This window comes from Alosa sapidissima, chromosome 9, assembly GCF_018492685.1.
Source record: "Alosa sapidissima isolate fAloSap1 chromosome 9, fAloSap1.pri, whole genome shotgun sequence".
Lineage (NCBI taxonomy): Eukaryota > Metazoa > Chordata > Actinopteri > Clupeiformes > Clupeidae > Alosa > Alosa sapidissima.
In genome coordinates, this window is record NC_055965.1 from 35,016,870 (window position 1) to 35,039,190 (window position 22,321).

A 22,321-nucleotide genomic window follows, 5' to 3' on the forward strand; every position below is an offset into this window, starting at 1 on the left:
TCCCACCCCGACTCTCTCTCCCACTCACTTCCTGTCATTCTCCACTATCCTATCTGATTAAAGGCAAAAAAAGGCCAAAAAAATATACAAAAAAAAAGAGCTACGAGGAAAATGGAGTCTCACAGTTTTAAGCAACTGAAATTGTGCAATTCAACAAGGTTCCCACGGCAACTGATATGTGGATGCAATTCAACAGGGTTCCCATGGCAACTGAAATGTGGATGCAATTCAACAGGGTTCCCACAACAACTGATATTTGGATACAATTAAACAGGGTTCCCATGGCAACTGATAAGTGGATGCAACAGGGTTCCCACGGGTCATGGAATTTCTAGAATATCATGGTATTTCAGTCTAAGTCAGGGAATGTTATAATTTTTGGGGCAAATTCATGGAATATCAGGGAATTCTTTTGTACCAGTTTAAAATGTACTTTCCAAAATACATTAATACAAACATATTTCGAGCAAACATAGTTCGCTCTGAATAAAATCAAGTAAACGTCAAAACAGTGTGCGGTAGAACTATCTCAAAATTGTTCCTGCAATCTACCTGCACCTAACCAGGCTGTGCGTGGATCTTGGTATCATTTGGAACAAACATATTTCCATTATGTAAACTCTAAAACATCCTCAAGATCAAGGTGCATTACAGGACATTACGTTCAATAACAATCAGTAGGCATAATGCCCTCTACGTGTTTCATCAAGAAAGCCACAGTCTGCAAGTCTGCATTCACACCTACAAACACAAACATATTCCTCTCTGTTTTGATGTGTGTGTGTGTGTGTGTGTGTGTGTGTACCTATTACTTCGTTGGTCTTTCAGCTGTTGAAGCAGATCCCTTAGTTCATTCTTCAGGAGAGACACAGTCTGCACACACATACAGATACACTCGTTAAATGCATGCACACACATACAGACACACTCGTTAAATACATGCACACATATACAGACACACTTGTTAAATACATGCACGCACATACAGTAATTATTCCAAAATGTTACTTCAGGAGAAAGAGCTTTTGATGCATGGTCAGTGTTTCCCACAGAATTGAATTCTATTTGTGGTGATGGGTGACATTAACCTGACCCTAGCCAGATGAATGTCGTTCCGCTTAGCTCCGCCTAGCTTCACTCACATCCATCTGGGACCTCTTCCATTGAGAGTGATTTCTCCAACCAACTTTATGGTTTAGCCAATCAGGACGCAGGGCGGGAGTTTCATAGATGTGACATAGCGTAGAAGCGACTGTGAGTCTGTTATTAGCGTCACGGGTTGGCTTCAATGCGAGTGGTTGAAGTAGCACGTCAATAGATGACGGACAAGTGGCTTATTCAATCATATGCAAGCATTTTTTGATTAGGTCCAGCCTTCTGAAGCAACACTTCAATGGATCGGTTCCAGATGGATGAGTGGAGCTAGGCGGAGCGAAATTCATCTGGCTATTGCCAGGTTAAGGTGACATGGGATGTTCACAGTTTTGAACAAATTTGCGCAACGTGGTTATGATGCTAACCAGGGCTTGAAAACTAAATTATTTTTCAAACGTTCCGTTCCGAACGGTTCAGGTAGGCCTATGTTTAACGTTTTCGTTCTTGCATGCGTTCCGCCACCAACATATCGGTCCTGAACCGGTTCGGAACGCAAAATATCGTTCGTTCTTAAAGTTCCGGCAGTGTTTGGCGGGCCTATCAAGTCTATTTTTATGGACTTTAGAATAGACGTACTCATTATTTCCCCTTGATTTAGCCTATACCGTAGCTATGCCCCAAAATAATAAATCACAGGCGGCACCCAAAAACATTCAGATGGGCTATCCATCCCATAGACTACAGATTTACTGTAGGCCTAACCTATGCCTATAAATCATTTCTTATCAAAAATATGTCTGGATACGTGCTAAACTCCTTACCTGGTTGCAGCCTAAATTTTATCCATATGGAGATCTTCAAAGGCTTGCGCTATAATTCCAACCCTGTTTATAAACGAACCTGTCTGTTGCTGACAAGGCCTATCTCAAATTTCCCGTTAATCCCGGGATAATAGGCTATAATTGCGCAAACATTTCAAATCCCGACTTTAAAACGACAAGGCGTGGACAGGCAAAATAGGCTATTATGCATAGGCTACAAGCAATTTCCAAATCAGTTTCAGTAGCCTACGCTACGAGCTGGCCTAAGATCCGAAGTGGCAGACGGATAGGTTACATTACAACGGCAAGACAAAATATACACATTTGGACCAAATGTCCATTTATTCGGGGTTTTTTTTTCAAACTGCAGAAATCAAATTATTAGGTTGTTCGCCTACAATCAAACGAGTAGAACACTTAGGATATGCTTTTGTGAAATTTTATAAAATATATAGAGAACGAAAAAAAACATTATTAACCGGTTTTGTGGATTTCAGAATAACGTTTCTGTTCCGGAACAGTTGAAGACCATTTTGTTTTCGTTTCCGTTTCCGCTCCTCGTAAAATTCCGATCGTTTTCGGTTTTCGTTTTCGTTCCTTGAACCGGTTCGGAGCCCTGATGCTAACCAGATTTAATCACGATTTAGCCAGTCGTCTTCTACGCCAACAACAATCCTTGCAGGATTTTTAATGTTTTCTTTAAATGTGCATGCAGGTTCGTTGAGGGACAGAGAGGCTGTGCAAAGGTGCACATAGCTCTACAATGAAATGATTTCATCCAATTTAAGTTGTACAACATAGAAAACCATTGTGTGGTGGTCAATGATTGTGGTGGGCCGCCACAACTAAGTCAATGTTTAAACACACACATACAGTAATTATTCCAAAATGTTACTTCAGGAGAAAGAACTTTTGATGCATGGTAAATCAGTAGTCAGTACTCTCCAACCAATAGTCCACCAAGTTCTACTACACACACACACACACAAACATAAAGCACACCCCAAACTCACATGGGGGTGTCCAAGCATGTGGTTTGCACAGTGACAAACCTGGGTGCGTTAACTCAGAGTAAATGGTAAACCTCCTACAACAAGAGCCCTACGGCCACGGTTGTCAAAGTGGAGTACGTGGACTGATTTCAGGGGGTACGCGAAAAAAGATCTAAGTCATATGCCTTTTCAAACGTTTTCTCTATCCCACGTTGGTAACTTAACTTCCGCATTTGCACTGCACATTAAAAACGTATTTTCTCCGCATTAACAAAATATTCGAGAGTGGAGACGGAGGGTAAAGCGGCGTTTCTCAAACTGTGGGTCGCGGAGACATGCCAGGTGGGGCGCGAACTGACGTGAAAAACAGGAGTTTTTAAAAAAAAAATTTGTATCTGTAGCCTAGGCCCAGGTAGCACCCGATGCGCAATGGGTGTTATTCATAGGGAAGCGCTCGTGTCAAGGCAGCTAAGTTAGTCCCGACCTGAATGAGATTTTCCCGAGTCGCCTCTTCTTGGAGTAAGAGCGCATGTTTGAATCTGCAAGCATGTTCACTAATGAACATTTCTTCACGAAGCACGAGAATGAAACCATTCAGCTCTTCTTTTAGGAAGTTTACTTCAACTTAACTTACCTAGGTTTGTCACTAAACAACATACTTGGACAGTACACTACACTCTCCAACCATACTACCAAATTCTACTGATTAACTCTACTGTCCAACGTAATGACACACACACACACACACACACTCACCTGGTTGGCCTGTGTCAGTGAGTTGTTTTTCTCCTCCAGGTGTTTCTGCAGTTCATCGATCTTCAGCTTCAGCTGCTTGTTTGACTCCACCTGCTCTGTCAGGCTCCGCCCAGTCTCCGCCTCCTTCTCTTCCAGACGACATATCATCATACAGAGCTCCTGGTTCTTAACCACTTCATGCTGATGAAGGCAGAACAACATCAAGCATGTTAGATCACACACACAAACGCACACACACACACTCACCTGGAGGGTATTCCATCAACCTCGCTAATGAAGGCGGCGCTTAACAGAAATAGCCTGGCTTAAACTAGCATACTGTAGACTTTCACTTGGGGCTGAAGCCGTTCCATTAACTCAAGTTAGAGGCATCTTGGCCTCGTTTATTCAAGCAAGGTTTAGTTCAGCTTCATTTCTGCTCGTGCACGAGGTAGAACAGTAGACCAAAACAGTAGATTGACGAAAAGAGGATATGTCGTAAAATTAAGACAATACTAGACGATTTCTGTTCGATTTGGCAAGCGCCATCTACAGGATTTTGATCAAAAGTCATCAAATTTAACATCGAAAAATAGACTGCCTACAGAAATAGGATGATAATGAAAGCATAGGCCTACATTTAAAACCACAATGCTAATGGTTTGAAATAAATTGCGAGTTTGATTAGCTTCACTCTATACAGTCATACAGTCTATGCTTGAACAAAACGAGTGAATGAATAAATAGTATAACTCAAAAACAACTTTGGCATATGGATATTCAAAACTATACTATAGCCTACGTTCTTAGATTAGGCTACTGTAAAAGAGTTCACTCCAAATTATTATCTAGATGTAGGTGGTCATAAAATAAATTAGTATCAACATAATAGTATTGTCTCCCATAAGTCCCAAAGTGTTTGAAATACAGTACAGCTAATTATCTGAAATGCAATGGCTTTTAATTTGTCATTTATGCCTAGTATTTAATCTGTGTAGCAAACAGTTGATTTGACATTCATGAACAATCGTCGACACATGAAGCAGTTTTAATTATTAGCTGCCTATAGGCCAGGCTACAGAATTATCCTTTGGCTTACATCAGATATAATATAGCCCATTGGCAAAGCATATCACTGTCAATGAACAGCCTACCAAATGTGCATGACCCTTTATCAACAGTATGTCTTTCATTAAAGAGTATAACTAAAACTGTCATTATCAAGGTGATAAACTATGTAGCCTTAACACTTCGTATGGGAAGCGAACCTGTGAACACGCAAGAATGTAACTCCTTTGCTACGCCGTCTCGTTGCACGTAACACCACCACAGAACGTACATGACGTAGAGTAGCACGATCCCTAGAACCACACGCACGTGAAGTTAAAACATTTTAAGTCGCATAATCTTCATAAATTCTTTGGAACAAGTGGGTGTGTAAATCCATGCTTGGTGACACTGTCGGAAAAAAACATTTCTAGGCATACATCTATTTTTGAAGTTGTAGGCTACAGGTGAAGAAAGCACAGGTTGACGGAACCATCTTTTTGGACTCGTTTTCCGTCTGATTGTTTTTTTTTTGCAACATAGCTTAATTTAGCTTGAAAGTTAACCTGCTACAGAGCAGGTTAGTTCTGTGGCATAAATTCCCATAGTTACCAAGCTGGGATTCATGTTAACCTCATTAATGGAACGGAATTATCACTAAAATTTGCGAGACTTATCAAAATAAGCCAGGTTTGGCCTTTAGCGAGGTTGATGGAATACCCCCCTGGTTGGCCTGTGTCAGTGAGTCTTAACCACTTCATGCTGATCAAAGCACAGCAGACACACAAGCATGTTAAAACATACACTTTTTTCACAAATACTGTTTTGTGCATTTCAAATATACACAGGAGAGATGTTAAATTCCTAGTGCTAAAGGTTGGGGATTTCACACAGAGGTCAGTCTAAATCAAGCCTTTTTACAGTTAAAACCAAAATCACTTCACAACAATTCACTAACAAAAATATCACCAACAAAACAGCCTTTCCACGACACCTCCAGAAGGCTCAACAGTGGTTTCCACGACAACTCCAGAAGGCTCAACAGTTGTAGTTGTCGATTAACTTTCTAAAAACATTCTGATTTTGGAGATAGGTTGTTGCTTTGGTGCTTACATGGACTTGCGTTTTTACTGAGAAAATGTTAAAATACCAGCCAGCCATTAACAAAACCTTTATCAGTGTGTGTGGTTACAGCACAAAACAGACTATCCTAATTTATAGTAGTCTAGGACATGTGCACAGACTCTGTGTTAGAGGCTTGCAACTTGCTGGACTGAGTAAAAAGACCACTAAGCAAATAATAATAATAATAATAATAATAATAATAATAATAATTATTATTATTATTATTATTTGTAGAGCACCTTTCATACACAGAATGCAGCTCAAAGTGCTTTAGATTTGGAGCATGTAACACCATAATAGAGCCGAGTACTGTTATTGAATACTGTTGTGTGTCAGCAACGATAGGCGGTCTGCATGTTTGGAGAGGGCGACGCCACCTCTATCCTTAACATACATAGTTATTTATTCATTCCTTTATTCATGTGACTATTAGCACAATGTTTGTAACCTGACTCTCGCCAGATGAATTTCGTTCCGCCTAGCTCCACTCACATCACATACACTCACATCACAGTGGAGCTAGGCCATTGAGATCAATATGTTTTGTATAGAGCTACCACAGGTTACTCTATACAACCAAGTAGCTGACTTGGACAAGGGGGGGGGGGGGGGGGGGGGGGTCGTCTTGGTAGTGTATAGGTCTAATTGAGTGCCTGTCACTTGAGGGAACCCTTGCAAATTGCAATTGTAACACAGTTTAAAGGCTGCTGATGTGTGGATGCAATTCATAACGTTTTCTACATCGTTAAAATAAAGGTTCGTACTTCTTGGGACAAGCACTTTTGAGTTTTGGAAAACACTTTTCCATTTACATCGGGATTTTGCAAACATTCAGTGTAAGAGTCAATAAAATGAGCCCTTCAACGAAATTGACAAGCAGCTGTAAGTAGGCTAAGCATGTTAAATTCGACATCCAAACAGTATTCTAACGTTAGCTTTGAGACACTGCTTGATTGCATAACTTAACTTAGTTTAGTCTCTTCAATGTAGCCTACGTTGTGATAAGCTTCTCTTAGCAGAGTTAACTTCAATGCAGCAGTTTTGAACAAATTTGCGCCGCATGGTCACGATGCTAAGCGGATTTAATAGCAATTTAGCCAGACGTCTTCTATGCAATTCTATGTGGCAACAACAATCCTTCAACAATCGTGAATATTTTGTGAAATGCACATGCAGAGGAGGGGCAGCGGGCTACGAGAGAGAGAGCGGGGCGGGGCAAGGAAAGGCTGCGTGCATAAAAAGCGCAGCTCAATGGCAATGCAAGGATATGATCTTATATTTAATTTAAATTAAATTAAATTAAATTAAATTAAACAGAATATTTATGTGTGGCGGCCGATTTTTATTTTGTGGCGCCCCGCCACAGATTAGTCAACACTGCATAAGACAAGTCAAATTGGTGTTTTTAAAAAAGAAGGGATCATGGAGAATAAAGAAAAACATATAGTCAATATTTGGATGTTGTGTTGTTTTAATCAGTATTGGTCATTCCAAATAAAATACATCCATACATCTATGTGTGTGTGTGTGTGTGTGTGTGTGTGTGTCTTACCCGAAATGCCTACACGTGTTTCAACACTGCATTTCGGTCGCTGCTTTTACTTTACCATTACCTTACGCATGCCAGTTATGTTATGTATCCACCAGCCTGCCTGCAGCCTACTTCGACTACTTCTAAAACTCCAAAGCTGCTTGCTGTCAGATTTGGTTCCGAGGGTAGTTCAGTGTATCAACAACACTCAATAACAGTTTATGTGATGTGTTAATCAATTAAATTCCCAACAATTTCCAAGGGCGTCGCCACCTCTATCCTTAACATACATAGTTATTTATTCATTCCTTTATTCATTTGACTATTAGCACAATGTTTGTAACCTGACTCTCGCAAGATGAATTTCATTCCGCCTAGCTCCACTTAGATCACATACACTCACATCACAGTGGAGCTAGGCCATTGAGATCAATATGTTTTGTATAGAGCTACCACAGGTTACTCTATACAACCACAGGTGGCACTGTGGTAACTCTATGTAAAACATATTGATGTCAATGGGGCATTTTGCCCATGTTCAGCGTGGAAAATAAAAAAGAAAGATTTGCATAAGACAAGTCAAATTGGTGTTTTTAAAAAAGAAGGGATCATGGAGAATAAAGAAAAACATATAAAAAAAAAAATCTTTGTATATTCCCCACAAGGTGTTTGGGTGCTATTTTTCAGACTTGCAAGGTCTGCTGTTCAGACCCTGAAGGGATTTATTTTCTGTTCATTGCTTTTTGTGAGAGTGTTTCTACTTATCTCAGTAAGGAAAATAAATCAACAGTCTATGTTGAGTACAAATATGTCTTCTGAAGGCCTAAACAGAGCCCAGCCAAAAACTCCAATAACATTTTGATTAACTTTGAGGGACAGCTATAGCCATGCAGGATCATCCAGACCAAACGAAACGTGATTTTGCTACATACTATTCCTTTTTATGTACCAGCATGCAAAATTTGAGCCTCCTACATGGTTTAGTTCTTACGCTGTGGGCTTGTGAACTTTGACAAAAAAAAAAGAGGCCAAACAAAATCGACACCCCCCCCCCCCCCTTCCCTTTAAAACTGGCTGTATCTTGGAAAGTATTGATCTTACATAAGAGTAATTTTACAGTGTGCCTCCTGGGTAACATAGGTACACCTGGTAATTTTTTCAGAGTTTTTTGAGACCTAAGTGCATGGGCCCTGGTTGAATTGACGTGGAATGACCCAGGTGAAACATAACAGGCTCTTAGTCAATATTTGGATGTTGTGTTGTTTTAATCAGTATTGGTCATTCCAAATAAAATACATCCATACATCTATGTGTGTGTGTGTGTGTGTGTCTTACCCGAAATGCTTGTGTGATGCATTGAGTGGCCTTCTCCAGGTCGAGGCAGACTTGCTTGTGATTCATGTCTACAGGTCCACATGGATCCTCCATCTCCATCTCCATGTCCACACACACACACACAGTGCATGTTTCAATCACAGCACCAAAATAATCCCAACAGCATGTTGGGTCTTCCAGAGCGCACTAAAATGCCACGCACAACAGTGCTCTCCTGGCACCATACCTACTACATAGATTCAGAAATATATTTGTCCTGTCATTAAAGGAGAACTTGCCAACTATTTTGTCCTGTGTCATTAAGTGAACGTTGCATAGACGTTGCCTGCGCCTAGCGTCTCCAGGCGGAAAACCAACCTTGCAACATTACTACTATGCTAAATAGATTCAGAAATAGATTTGTCCTGTGTTATTAAGTGAACGTTGCATAGACGTATGTTACAACACATCTTCAGTGGTATACGCAGTCATCATAAATGTAATTTGAAATCTGCAGAGTAAATCCCAAATTTGCCAAAGGTTCGTATGGATATTCACGCTCTCCGTGTGTGTGTGTGTGTGTGTGTGTGTGTGTGTGTGTGTTTGCATGCAGTGGTAGGTTACTCAGACCTGCTCGACTCATCATATACTACTCTAGAAACACAATTTAGATTATCTCATTCAAACAATACACGCAAGCAAGCAGTGGCGTGACTGCCTACCTTCCCCGTAGTCTCGCGGAACCGAGGTGGTTTGACAGCGACGTCGAAGCCTGCTGCCTGTTGAATGCTGATTTCAAAATAGAGAGACTGCAACCTCCCGTTGTAGAACAGAAAAAATATATTTAAAACAGATCAGCAGACTTTTCTCTTCGGATGAGCCACTCAAAACTTGCTTGCTTGAAAACCTGTCTTATTCTACTGACGCCTACTAGCTTTAGTGTAGGCGGGCTTACCGCCCTCTAGCGGCCAGGATGAAAAACACACAGCATGTGTTTTCAAGTACCCCTGGCTGCAGCTTGGAGATCGGGGCTGGGCTCAATGTGGGGCGGAGCGCAACGTTGAGCTCAGCCCAAAATCAGCTCATCATTACCCGTTGACCTCTCTGTGTCCATCTATTTACCCGGACTCGGAGTTCAATTTTTCTCAAGGAAGAATGCTTAAGAGTGTGTCCATGAGAGGACCAGGCGGGGCACATGCTACATCACCGATTTAGATGAAACTTGGACAGTTTGAGGGGTCCACCTAAAGACTCAAAAAGCCAAAATAGTGCAAAATTTGAAACAACCCAGGGGGAGTTAGAACCGCCTCCTTGTTTTAGGGCAAAAAACCTCAAAAAAATGCCCAAAATTGCATAAAATGTTGACATCCCTCCTGCTGTCAGATTTAAACACAGCAAAGTAACAATCCATGCCATCAAAAGTCCATCCAAGGTTAGTTTAAAACTGGAGTTACAAGGCGTAAGGTGTGACTGGTGTCAGTCCAGGACTGCACATGTCCACTATGTCACATGCTTTTTGGCGAATACCCAAAAAATAGCAATATTCAGACCTGAATATCTCCGATGAGCAACCTCCTTTTTTCAAAATTCTTTCTGCACATGAACATGTGGACTTAGAGAAAAATGCTCGGCCTTTTTATTATTTTTTTTTTTTGTGGCAACTGTCTAAATAGTGTGATCCAGCCAGTGATTTCAAATACATATCTACTTCAATGATTGGTTGAAAATAATGCTTAGGTCATTTATGGTGGACAAATGGAGATATATTATCATCAATCATGTCTGCTGATCAAATCCAAGTTACATTTAATGTCCTGAGTGTAATATATTCCTTAAGGTAGCTCAAAATGACATCATCGGGCGACATACACCAGTATACCCGTAGGTCTATTTTTTGCAAATGTGATATCTCCAACATATCTCAGGGCTAGAAACAGTCACTTGGACTCAAATAATAACTTGTAAGATTTTGATAGTCAAAGGGTCAAAGGTCAAGGTCACTGTGACCTTATGTACATCCCATTGTGGTGAATAAACCTCTAAAAATCCCTGACATAATTGCAAATGTGATACAAACATTCACATTGGCCCTTTCTGAAACCAATCCCTACCCACTCCCATAAGTTACGGTGTGCACTCAGGTGGGAATCACCCTTACAGCTAAATCGAGTTCTCCATGTAAATGGGAAAATGTTGGAGTTTTGGGTGCTATAGGCTAGTTGGAACTGCTCACCTCAATGAACTATGCTAAGCTATGCTAACAATGGGTGCTTCAGACTGAGGTACTGCACACACACAGATGAGAAGGGTATGCATCATCTTATCTAACTCTGGCAGAGACAATAAGATAATTTCCCAAAATGTTGGCGTGTTCCTTTAACACTTGGTTAGGAGTGCAAGTGGCTAGGGAGAGAGTGTAGCTAGTTTCGGTAAGGGCCTTTCACTCACAGATAACAAATTAATTTGAATTTGATGGTCAAAGGTCATAGGCAGGGATGGATTACTGCACGGGCCTTCCGGGCCCAGGGGCCCAAGGTGTCAGGGGGCCCTGAAGCCCAAGCCTTTGCATGGAATCATTGCCTCAATATCAACACATCAGGATGTAGGCTATGAATCTGATTGAATTTAGTATTGCCCATCCCCAAAATGCACCAGAATACAGGAAATCACATTAAACAAATTAAAAAAATTCTGGGGGAGTACCCCCAGGCACACAGTCACTTACACTCAAAGATGAACTGATTAGATGCGAGTGGTCAATGTTACTGTGACCTCTCAAAACAGCAGCATGTTGGCAAGATGGGGTATGCCAGTTGTATTGGGCCATGCTGCATGATTTTAAGGTGGCATAAAATGGGCAAAATCCAACACATTTTGGCCCACCCCAGCATATCTTGTTATTGATTAAGTGCAGTAAATGTTGTTAATTGAATAGCCAGTGTAGTGAATGATATACTTTTCTGATATTTCACAATACAAAGCTACATTCACCCAGTTTTGGTTCATCCATTTTATAAGCAAAATCCAAATTTGGCCCATGCAGGGGTTTATTTCCTTTTCCTCTCTCTGCTCTAGGCCCCATGAAAAAGGTGCAAATTGTTACACCAGGCTGTTGGTCTTGGATTAATTAGTCCACATGTGTGATAAGCTGCTCGGAGTACAACAACATTACTGTATTTTTACACCTTGAGCACAATGTCCTGGAAACACCTTGAGGGAGTTATTTCAGATTTAGCACAACTTAGGCCCTGTACACACATCACCAGATATTTTATGTTTGGGTCTTTCGTCCACACATAAACAATGTTTTAGCCCACACAGATATTTTTTTAAAACCTTCTAAAGAGAATGCTGGTTTACTTGGATCTGTGGACATCCAAAATGGAGATTTTTACGAACAAGTATATACATATATATATTCTTTTGATCCCGTGAGGGAAATTTGGGTCTCTGCATTTATACCAATCCGTGAATTAGTGAAACACACACACAGCACACAGTGAACACACATAACAGTGAGGTGAAGCACACACTAATCCCGACGCAGTGAGCTGCCTGCTACAGCGGCGCTCGGGGAGCAGTGAGGGGTTAGGAGTCTTGCTCAAGGGCACTTCAGCCGTTCCTACTGATCGGGGTTCGAACCGGCAACCCTTCGGTTACAAGGCCGAAGCACTAACCAGTAGGCCACGGCTGCCCCCGTGGACAAGGACGTGATGGTTACTTTGGGTATTGGGTGGGCTTTACTTGTTTCGTAGCCTACTGTACCTCAATGTCCATCCATCGTAAAAACATGTCTGTAGACCCTGCTTATTAGTACAAGTTGTTTTAAAGCAGAGACTCTGATATGGTATAACCACCTAGCTTCATGTTAGGGTCCCACACGGAAATCTGTCTGAAACATTGAAAACATGATAATGTACATTGCTTGTGAATCTTTTTCCATTGCATGCCACATTACCAGTGGATAAAGTGGGATTTGGCAGGTGGGGGAACCCTAAAATCCAGTGTCGGTGCAACGGGGAAGAATGACTCACCGTTGGACAACATATTGAGTATCGTGGTGTAGCAATACATTTTGGACAAGAATTGATAGCTTCTTGGTCACCTCTGTACACACGAAAATTAACTCCCCAATTATTTTAACACTATAATCGTGCTGTATCGTTGGTATGAAAGAATATATTTATTATTAAATTATCCGAGGTGGTGGAACTGCGTTCCTCCCACTTTAATTCCTGCATATGACCGCTGTCTGCTGTGTTGGGCTAATGGGACAGTGCTAATTGAGTAATGCCAAGCTAGATTAACATTTTCCAATGTTAAAACCATTTATCACATGAAAAATAACAATGTTATTATCATGTGATAATAACAATGTTATTATCATGTGATAATAACAATAATCTGTGTTTCCAGGATATCATGTTCAAGTTGTAAAAATAATTTTTAGTGAATAGTGAAATAGTTTTTTTTTTGGTGAGGTCAGAGTAATACTGACCTTTCACCATCCAAATATAATCAGCCACAAAACTTCTGTTAGACTTTTTTTGAGGACGGTCACTGAAAGGAGCTGTAACAAATATCGGAGGCTGCTGAAAAGGCAAGCCAATGGCTATGGCACTCACATGCTATTTGGGGTCATGTTGTAACCTGAATTGACTCTGAGACGCTGCTGCTGTGTTTCTGGAGTGGTAGTTGTTGGTGCCTACATCAAGGGCTTGCGTGTCGGCTGTGTATGTTGTTGATCAGATCATAAGTGTCCACAGTAATGAAGAGGAATGGCTGGAAAATGTATGATATTGCTTGGTATGTTGGTATGATCGGATCATGAATGGCCATAGCAACAAACAGGAATGACTGAAGAATTTGTGACAATGGTTGGTAGTTGGTATCTAAATATTTGTTGGTATTTGTTGGTGTCTGCATCAAAGGCTTGCGGTTTGACTGGGTATGTTAATGATCAGATAATAAACCACCAAAGCAATGAAGAGGATTGACTGAAGAATGTGTAGGTATTTGTGGGTGCCCACATCAAGGGCTTACAGTTGGTCTGGTTATGTTGCTGATGGGATCAAAAACTGTGGGAGCAAAGAAGAGGAATGACCAAAGACTTTGGTAGTACTTCTTGGTGCCCTCATTAAGGGTTGGTGTTTTGTTTGTTGTATAGTTGCTGATGGGATCATAAATAGCCACAGCAATAAATATGATTAACTGAAGAATTTGTTGGTATTTGTGGGTGCCCACATCAGAGGACTGCAGTTTGCTTGGCTGTGTTGTTGATCAGATCATAAACGGCCATAGCAAAGAAGACAAATTACCAAAAAATGTATTGGTTGGTAGACAACCTATCATGAGTGTGGAGGGAGCTGGGCCTGAGATGCCAGATACCACTGTTGAGCCTTCTGGAGGTCACCGATGAATGACGAAGACAAGTGAATATTTGTACCAAATTTGAAAAAAAACATACAGGCATTTATGATATATAATTTTCTCAAGAATGCAAGGTCCTTGACCTCGACCTTTGACCACCAGGTTCAAATATTTGTTATCTGTGAGTCAAAGTGAATATTTGTATCACATATGAAATTATGTCAGGGATTTTTTGAGATTTATCCACCACAAAGGGATATACATAAGGTCACAGTGACCTTGACCTTTGACCTTTGGCTACCAAAATGTTACAAGTTATTATTTGAATCCAAGTGACTGTTTCTAGCCCTGAGATATGTTGGAGATATCACATTTGCAAAAGTTAGACCTACGGGTATCCTGTTGTATATGAATGATGTCACTAAATTGTTTCTAAATAATTATTTAATATCTATGCACATAAGGGTCAAAATGTATCTGTATAAAGCTGAACGGCCTCTCTCATGAGTGAATGTTCTTATGTCGTTTAAGACCATTCTTTCGAGCGAAACTCTTGCCACACTGAGTGCAGTGGAATGGCCTCTCTCCTGTATGAATGCACTGGTGTCGTTTAAGAATAAACCTTTGAGTGAAACTCTTGCCACACTGAGTGCAGTGGAATGGCCTCTCTCCTGTGTGGGTGAGCTGGTGTCGTTTAAGAATATTCTCTCGAGAGAAACTCCTGCCACACTTAGAGCAGCTGAATGGCCTCGCTCCTGTGTGAATGCGCTGGTGTCGTTTGAGATCGTTCCTTTGATGAAAGCTATTGCCACACTGATTACAATGGTACGGCCTTTGTCCTGTGTGGATGATCTGGTGTCTTTTGAGATTACCGCTAGAACTAAAACTCTTGTCACACTGGGAGCAGGAATGTGACCTCTTTCCTGTGTGAGTCGACTGCTGAGGCGTGAGCACGGGGCACAGGGGAAAGTGGGAGTGTTTTCTAGACTTCTCTGTCTGTGAGGTGGAGGAGGACACTGGGGAGCCTACAGGTGCGGGAGGTGATTCTTTTCCTGTTTAGCAAAAAAGAAATAAAAAATAAACAGCCATGGTCACACAAATACATAAGCTCACACAATCAACAACTTTCTTGAATTACATGTCACTGTACAGTCAGGCACTGTTACGAGGCTGTCCTGGCCCAAACTCTTCGCTGTCTAGGGTATGTTCAATTAAACTAAAAAGCCTACCGCAACTCGCAAACCAACAGAAACAAACACAGAAAGACCTAAGAACCACCCTACACGCTAGCCCTACGTGTGGTGCACAAACTTGGAAGTAGGTCCTAACTGTGGTGTGTGTGTGTATGTCAGCTTGGCAGGAGAATCAGAGAGCGGTCACCTACCTGTGGCATCCTCGCGCTCCTGGCCCAGTACTCCGATACTTGTAGCCCTATGGCCAGCCCAAACAATGGTTCTTGTACACGTTAAAGTTTTTATTATAATTTGATGGTGCTTTTTCCAAAGCCAAAATATAGTCCACAAATGGCGGCAACATGCGGGGACAAAGAGGCCACAGATCCCGCTGGGCCTTGCACAACGAATTGCTGCCAAAACAGTTTCTCCTCCAAAAGGTGAGGACAGGTGTTCAATTTACCAATTAGCCACAGGTAGTGACATCACTGAAACCCCGCCTGTAAGTCAGTGCTTGCCCTACAATGTGACCCTAACCTATCGTAACAGGCACCCTTAACCTGTTGATGAGTATGGACATAAATATGTTATTAGAATGTTAGACTGGAAATATTTGTGCTGTAGCTGAAACTATTTTGCACTTCCGAATTTTAAAGGAAAGTAGGAGAGAGGCCGCACTATGCATATATACTCTTTTATTTGCACATACGCGTTTCGGCGTGTGCCTTCTTCAGTGTGCATTAGTTGACATTGGCGAACTAGCGTACTGAATAATACTGAATGAATGGTACATGATACTATAAGCTGGCTAACGTTAGTCTAATGTTATGTATTTGACTCGTAAACGACCACAGCATGAGTTAACGTTAACTAACATTAAGTCGTGACTCGTGAGTTAGCTAACGTTAGACAGAAAACGTCAAAAGCTACTGCAATCTGCTTGCTACCGTTAGCTAGATCTAGCAGCTGGGGTGCCACCCCCGTTTCAGATGCTCCCACTGCTGTTGAGGTATGCCAACTCCATTAAGGGGTAAGGGGTTCCTTCAGTGTGTATTGTTTGATGCACCGCAAGAACATAATAGTAAATTGTTTGGAACACTGGGAGCATTTGTGACATTTTGCTCTTCGTTTTTTTCCACACGTTCTGTCTTTCGGTACATTTGATCCTTTGTGAATGAAGAAAGTCGGGCGTTAACCCTTCATCATCATCCCCTACAGATTGAAGGCTCTCTATATGTGTGTGTGTTCGTGAGAGAGCGAGAGAGAGAGACAGCGAGAGAGAGAGAGAGAGCAGGAGAGATATCTTACGGGTATTGGGTTGCTCTCGGTCCCTCCCTCGCTGTTCTTGAGTCCCGCCGCAGTCCACCAGCATCACGGACACCCGCTTTAACTGGACCAGAGACACATGGTCTGAATGGGACAGGTCCGTTTCAGGGCTGAGGGCTAAGGTCATGTCTGAATCAGGTTCCTGTCCATAAAACACACAAAGGAAGGGACAGGTGGCAATAGCAATGGACTCATTTTATTTAGAAATAAAACAATAAAACTGAAAACATCATTTAGAAATACTGGCAACTCTTCAACTATACACGTTCTAAATATTCCCAAGAGGTAAAGCAAGGCAAGGCAGTTTTAATATTCCCAAGAGACAAAGCAAGGCAAGGCAGTTTTAATATTCCCAAGAGGCAAAGCAAGGCAAGGCAGTTTTAATATTCCCAAGAGACAAAGCAAGGCAAGGCAGTTTTAATATTCCCAAGTTTTATATACAGTGCTTTTCATACACATGTCATACACAGAGTGCTTTATCGTGTAAAGCAGCGGTTCCCAAACTTATTTCCCTGCGGACCACCTTCTACATCCTAACTCGGCTCGCATACCCATAAAAAAGTAACACATTCTATTGACGCATTCCAGGCATTGAGTTTAATTAGCATGATAACAAAATCAAAATGTGCAACTGGTCTATGAGCTCTCACGCTAAAAAAAAAACAGTCTGGAGAACCACATTAGAATGGTTAGATAGCATCTCTCTGCAAACTACGCACTGTGGCTTTGGGCAGTCTGTCTCCCGATCCACGTGAAGCCGAGGCCTATATGCCTCATCATACTTTCGTTTTCTTCGCGCAGTCTTTTCTGTCTCGTTCTTTCTTTTATCCCCCTGCGCTCCATCTCCACCTTCATTAGTCTGCCCCCCATCCCATCGTTACCGGTCACCTGCTCTATTTCTCTCGCTTCTCTTCATCGATCGCTTTAATTAGGCCTTTTGGACAGTGTCCCTGTTTTTAGCCAGTTTTCCATGTTTACGCAGCCTATTCTTCAACGAAACTAACGCTCCAAATATTCTGGCTGCCGGCAGGAAATCACGTGTATTGTGTAGCTTTTTTTTTTTTTTTAATGAAATAGCCTATTATAAGAGTTTAAAAATGATTTCCTTTAACTTCACGTTTCCATATCATTATAACCCGATTCAAAATTATGTATCATTTATGAATTAATTAGACTATTAATTAATTAATAATTTAACTCCTTTCCGCCATTGCCCTTTTCATCTTGCGTACCCCCTAGCGGCAGCTCGCGTTCACAGTTTGGGAATCCCTGGTGTAAAGAACCTAAAATAAGTTACAAATAAGTTATAAGTGTTAATTATATACAGTAATTCCCTGCCGCACTGTATATAAACCACAGAACAGCAGTGTTTTATGCAAGTTAAAACCAAAAAAAACAAAACCAAATTAATACCATATTAACTGCCCCCGTGTCAAAATCAATGTATAACCCGCGGCTAATAGATGGGAAATTACGGGTAATAGACTATGCACACGAAATGCTCTCTCTGTGTGCTGTCTCGTATCTAGTGGAGCCAGGTGGGTTTGAATCTGCCGCTATTGTTAATGTAATTAGTGTCTACACGGACCAGGTGTGTTTTAACCTGCCGCTATTGTTAATGTAATTAGTGTCTACACAGACCAGGTGTGTTTGAACTTGTATCAAATGATAGCTCTGTGTCTCCTTTTTCATCTGACATGCGTGGCATATCTATCCGATCACAGGTTCGCGAGTAATTCAAACGAGAGTAATGGGTGTGCAGCGTTGGTTTTTGTACATGACGTTATTATTTTGCAGTCACTTCGTCTGTTTTTATAACCCAAAAGGATCGATATCCATGGTACCAATGGATAGCCCTGTGTCTCCTCTTTCCTCTGATATTAGCATATCTATGTGATCACGGGTTCACAAGTAATTCGAACGAGAGTAATGGGTGCGCAGGTGAACGCAGAGAAGTAGACTGTAAATATGATGCAATTGTCGTTGGAAAGCCCAACTTCTGCTCTGTCAAGCAATAAAGGTTCCATCTCGCTGCGATGGAGAGTTCCGGAGCAATGGAACAGAGAGGAAAGGGTGTCGGGTTCTAAGGGTTCTAAGGGTGTGTTTTTTGACGCACTTTGCGTCAATCGGGTTCTAAGGGTTAATGTTAATTAGGATGTGTAATCTGTGTTCAGCTTCATTAGCATATTGTGCATCATAAATATCATTTATTTTACTCAAAGGGCAGTACCTGATTCAGTTCTGTGTTGATGTCTGCAACTGAAGAGACGTCATGTTCAATTTTGGGATCAATTTTGTCCACTGCAGGAACAGAAACAGAGTTACTACACTTAACAGTTTAAGATGCTCGTACGTAATGTAGCTTCAAAAGACAGTGGCAACAGCTCAATTTTCTACAACATTTACAATATGACACAACCCCATATAGTATTTATTATTGTCTACTATCTAAGTATGTATAAATATAGAAAAGAATGCACACCCTCCGAGGTGCTGGCAAGGGAAAATAAACTAAGAAAAACTTGGTCGTCGCACACTCTATCTCTTAATTCTTTTATTCCAACGTTTCGGCCGAAAGTCAAGTCAAGTCAAGTCAAGTCAAGTGTATTTATATAGCGCATTTCATACACAGAGGTCATTCAATGTGCTTTACATAAACAAAACCAAACAATAATAACAAATAAAAGCATAGAAGGGCAATATAGTCAAAGAATAGTTAAAAGGTAAAGATCATAATAAAAAGAAAACATAAAACACAAGGTAAAATCATTTAAAAATAAAGAATAATTAGTAAGCAAAAACAAAGGCAAAAGTAGTAAAAAAAGTAATAAAAGACAAAGTAGAATAATTATCAAGGCAGATTCAGAATTTGTAACTCGGCACAGTTAGCAGAAAGCATCTGACAACAGTTTGGTCTTAAGTCTAGATTTAAAACTGGCTACAGTTGGGGCCTTTTTGATGTCATCCGAAAGTTGGTTCCACAGCTGAGCCGCATAGCAGCTAAAAGCTGCTTCACCATGTTTAGTTCTAACTGTAGGTTTTACTAGCAGGTTTTTCACCTGGGACCTGAGAGGACGAGAAGGTGTGTACTGCTGAAGCATGTCTGACAAGTATTTAGGTCCTGCTCCATTTACTGATTTATAAACAAGCAATAGTGCTTTAAAGTCAATTCTGTGACTTACTGGAAGCCAGTGCAAGGACTTAAGAATTGGAGTAATGTGGTCAGTTCTTTTAGTTTTTGTTAGAATCACAATCACAATCTCTCCTTACTAAAGCCTTCACACCAGCAGCTGTTTGGTTCGGCCAGTAGATCTCAAAATAATCCAAAATGTCCTTATTTTCAGAGAAAATGAAGCATTCAAGCAGAGTAAACCGTCACGGTTTGTTTTGCTGCGTCGCCACCCGCGAAGTGTTAACGTTCGTTCGGGTAAAGTCGAAGAGCCCTGACATATGAGCCCCGATGTGTTAGGCTGGTTGCGGTCATGTGACACACGCAACCACAAGAAAGCAGAAACGCTGCATAGAACTACATATCGTATGGCAGTTGTCTACACATATCTCTCCCCTTCTGCGCCAAAAAAGTCGACATCTGAATTACACTGTGGCAATCATGTGGTGTGTTGTGAATATAGCGTGCCAATCATGTGTTGTGAGCTTGCTGCTGGAGCAAGGTTGGCTTCTGCCTAAATAGATGCCCGATAAGTGCCCAAAAAGCGTTGCACTATGGCCGCCGAGTGGAGGGACCTGACTAAAAGGATTTTGCCTCTAGTCGCTTGGTTGCCTCAATACCTGGGTGTACAATGTTGATGTACTCCTTGTGCAGGGATTGGGGGATAACTGCTTTATGGCCTTTCATGATGACACCATCCTCCACTGTATGGGAATGGCCATTAGCAGGCTGGAGCTGGCTTTCTCTGACGGGCTCCGCTAGCATGTCATGCCTAACAACGCCCCTTAAGGCCTATTCACACCAAGAACGACAACTATAACTATAACCATAACGATAAAAGCGTTCACACTAAACAACGATAAACAAGGTCTCTCCTTGTGTTAATGAATGTGACGGTTAAAATTCAATGGGTTCTGATTGGCTATTAGCTTTTTATCGTTCTGAAAATCGCTCTGAAAGTGATTCCCAACGATATCGTTCTTCATGTCGTTATCGTTATAGTTTATGTGTGAACGTCGTCATTCATATTAACGAGAACGATATTTATTTATAGCTATCGTTATCGTTATTGTTCTTGGTGTGAATGGGCCTTTAGCTGTTGTAGAATCGGTGTAACCTACGGCCTCTCGGGGCTTATTGCTTATTTTACATGTTTTACTAACCTTTTCTACAATTTATTCACATAGATTTTCATGCTTTTTCTTGCTTTTTTCAGTTTGCATTGTTTTTCACCAATTCACCAACAACAAAATAATTTTACTCAGTAGTCACAAAGTTTTTAACTCTGTGTATTTCAAATATCCAAATATGACCAAGAAATGCAACAAACTTATCTTACAACTGCTTTGATTTAATTTCAAATATCCAAATATAACCTAGAAATACAACAATAATAAAAAAAAAAAATAATAATAAAAAATAACGGTGTAATTGCGTTTATGGGCGCTCAGATGATTAGCAGTAACAAAACAATTTGTTGCAGTGAGTAAGAGCAGCTCCTACTCCCGTTTGTGTTAGCAGACGTTGAGATGATTTGCCGTGACGAACACCTTGTTGCCGTGACGAACACCTTGTTGCTGTGACAAACACCATGTTGCCGTGACGAACACCTTGTTGCTGTGACAAACACCTTGTTGCTGTGACAAACACCTTGTCACAACATGATAGCAAGGTTGTGTTAGTAGACGTTGAGATGATTTGCCGTGACGAACACCTTGTTGCCGTGACGAACACCTTGTCACAACATGATAGCAAGGTTGTGTTAGTAGACGTTGAGATGATTTGCCGTGACGAACACCTTTGTTGCCGTGACGAACACCTTGTCACAACACGAGAGCAAGGGTGTGGGTCCTACTCCCCTTTGTGCGTGCGTTCGTGGACGTCGAGATGATTCGCCGTGACGAACACCTTGTCGCAGCGCGAGCAGGGGTACGCGCGCTCGCCCAGGTGCGTTCGCTGATGCCGCTCCACGTCCTCCTTCCTGAGGAAAGCGCGTCCGCACGTTCCGCAGACGTGCGGCTTCTCCCCCGTGTGGATACGCTCGTGCCTCGTCAGCGCCTGCCTCTGGGAGAACCGCTTGCCGCACTGCGCGCACGCGTACGGCCGCTCGCCCGTGTGCGTGTTCTCGTGGGCCGCCACGTGGCTCGGCGTGACGAATGTCTTGCCGCAGTAGGCGCACGCGTACGGTCGCTCGCCGCTGTGCGTGCGCTCGTGCACCGTCAGGCTGGTCTTCTGCGTGTACGACTTGCCGCACTGCGCGCAGGAGTACGGCTTTTCACGCGTGTGCGAGCGCTCGTGCACCTTGATCTGAGACCGCGACCTGAAGCGTTTCCCACAAATGGGGCAGGGGAACTTTCTGGAATGGTCCTCAGTCCGTGTTCTAGAATCATCCTCAGTCTGTCTGTGTGAGACGGAGGAGGTGGGGGATCGTTTTCCTGTTTTATCCGAGAGACAAACACACACACACACACACACACACAGTGTTACCATCGGAATAATTTTATATTATTATTATATTTTAATGTATAAGTGCAATAAAAACAACACGGGATACATGTTCTACTTTTTGTAGTTGAAGTTGATTTCAGAGTCCATGGTAACGGAGGATTAGATAGGACTAATAA

The 22,321-nt window shown here is 41.7% G+C and overlaps 2 protein-coding genes and 2 long non-coding RNA genes across 17 annotated transcripts in view; 2 read left to right on the top strand and 2 right to left on the bottom strand.

Annotated features, from left to right (window-relative positions):
* Positions 1 to 22,321, bottom strand: part of LOC121718788 (NACHT, LRR and PYD domains-containing protein 3-like) — a 1,510,793-nt gene that overhangs the window by 752,258 nt on the left and 736,214 nt on the right. The window lies entirely within an intron of this gene.
* Positions 1 to 22,321, top strand: part of LOC121719082 — a 530,903-nt gene that overhangs the window by 362,505 nt on the left and 146,077 nt on the right. The window lies entirely within an intron of this gene.
* Positions 1 to 22,321, bottom strand: part of LOC121718815 (zinc finger BED domain-containing protein 4-like) — a 55,423-nt gene that overhangs the window by 24,472 nt on the left and 8,630 nt on the right. For 2 of the 5 annotated variants that reach the window (XM_042104087.1, XM_042104088.1), the window contains one exon: positions 806 to 873. In XM_042104087.1, the coding sequence (XP_041960021.1) occupies positions 806 to 873 (68 nt within the window). Of the gene's footprint in view, positions 1 to 805; positions 874 to 2,929; positions 3,006 to 3,664; positions 3,845 to 8,681; positions 8,781 to 9,382; positions 10,058 to 22,321 lie in introns of those variants that run through there. The other 3 variants (XM_042104090.1, XM_042104089.1, XM_042104091.1) reach the window with 3 other exon arrangements.
* LOC121719115 lies at positions 403 to 10,939 on the top strand. The gene is made up of 3 exons (XR_006034177.1): positions 403 to 414; positions 8,807 to 8,811; positions 10,860 to 10,939. It is a non-coding gene; the product is annotated as an uncharacterized LOC121719115 (long non-coding RNA).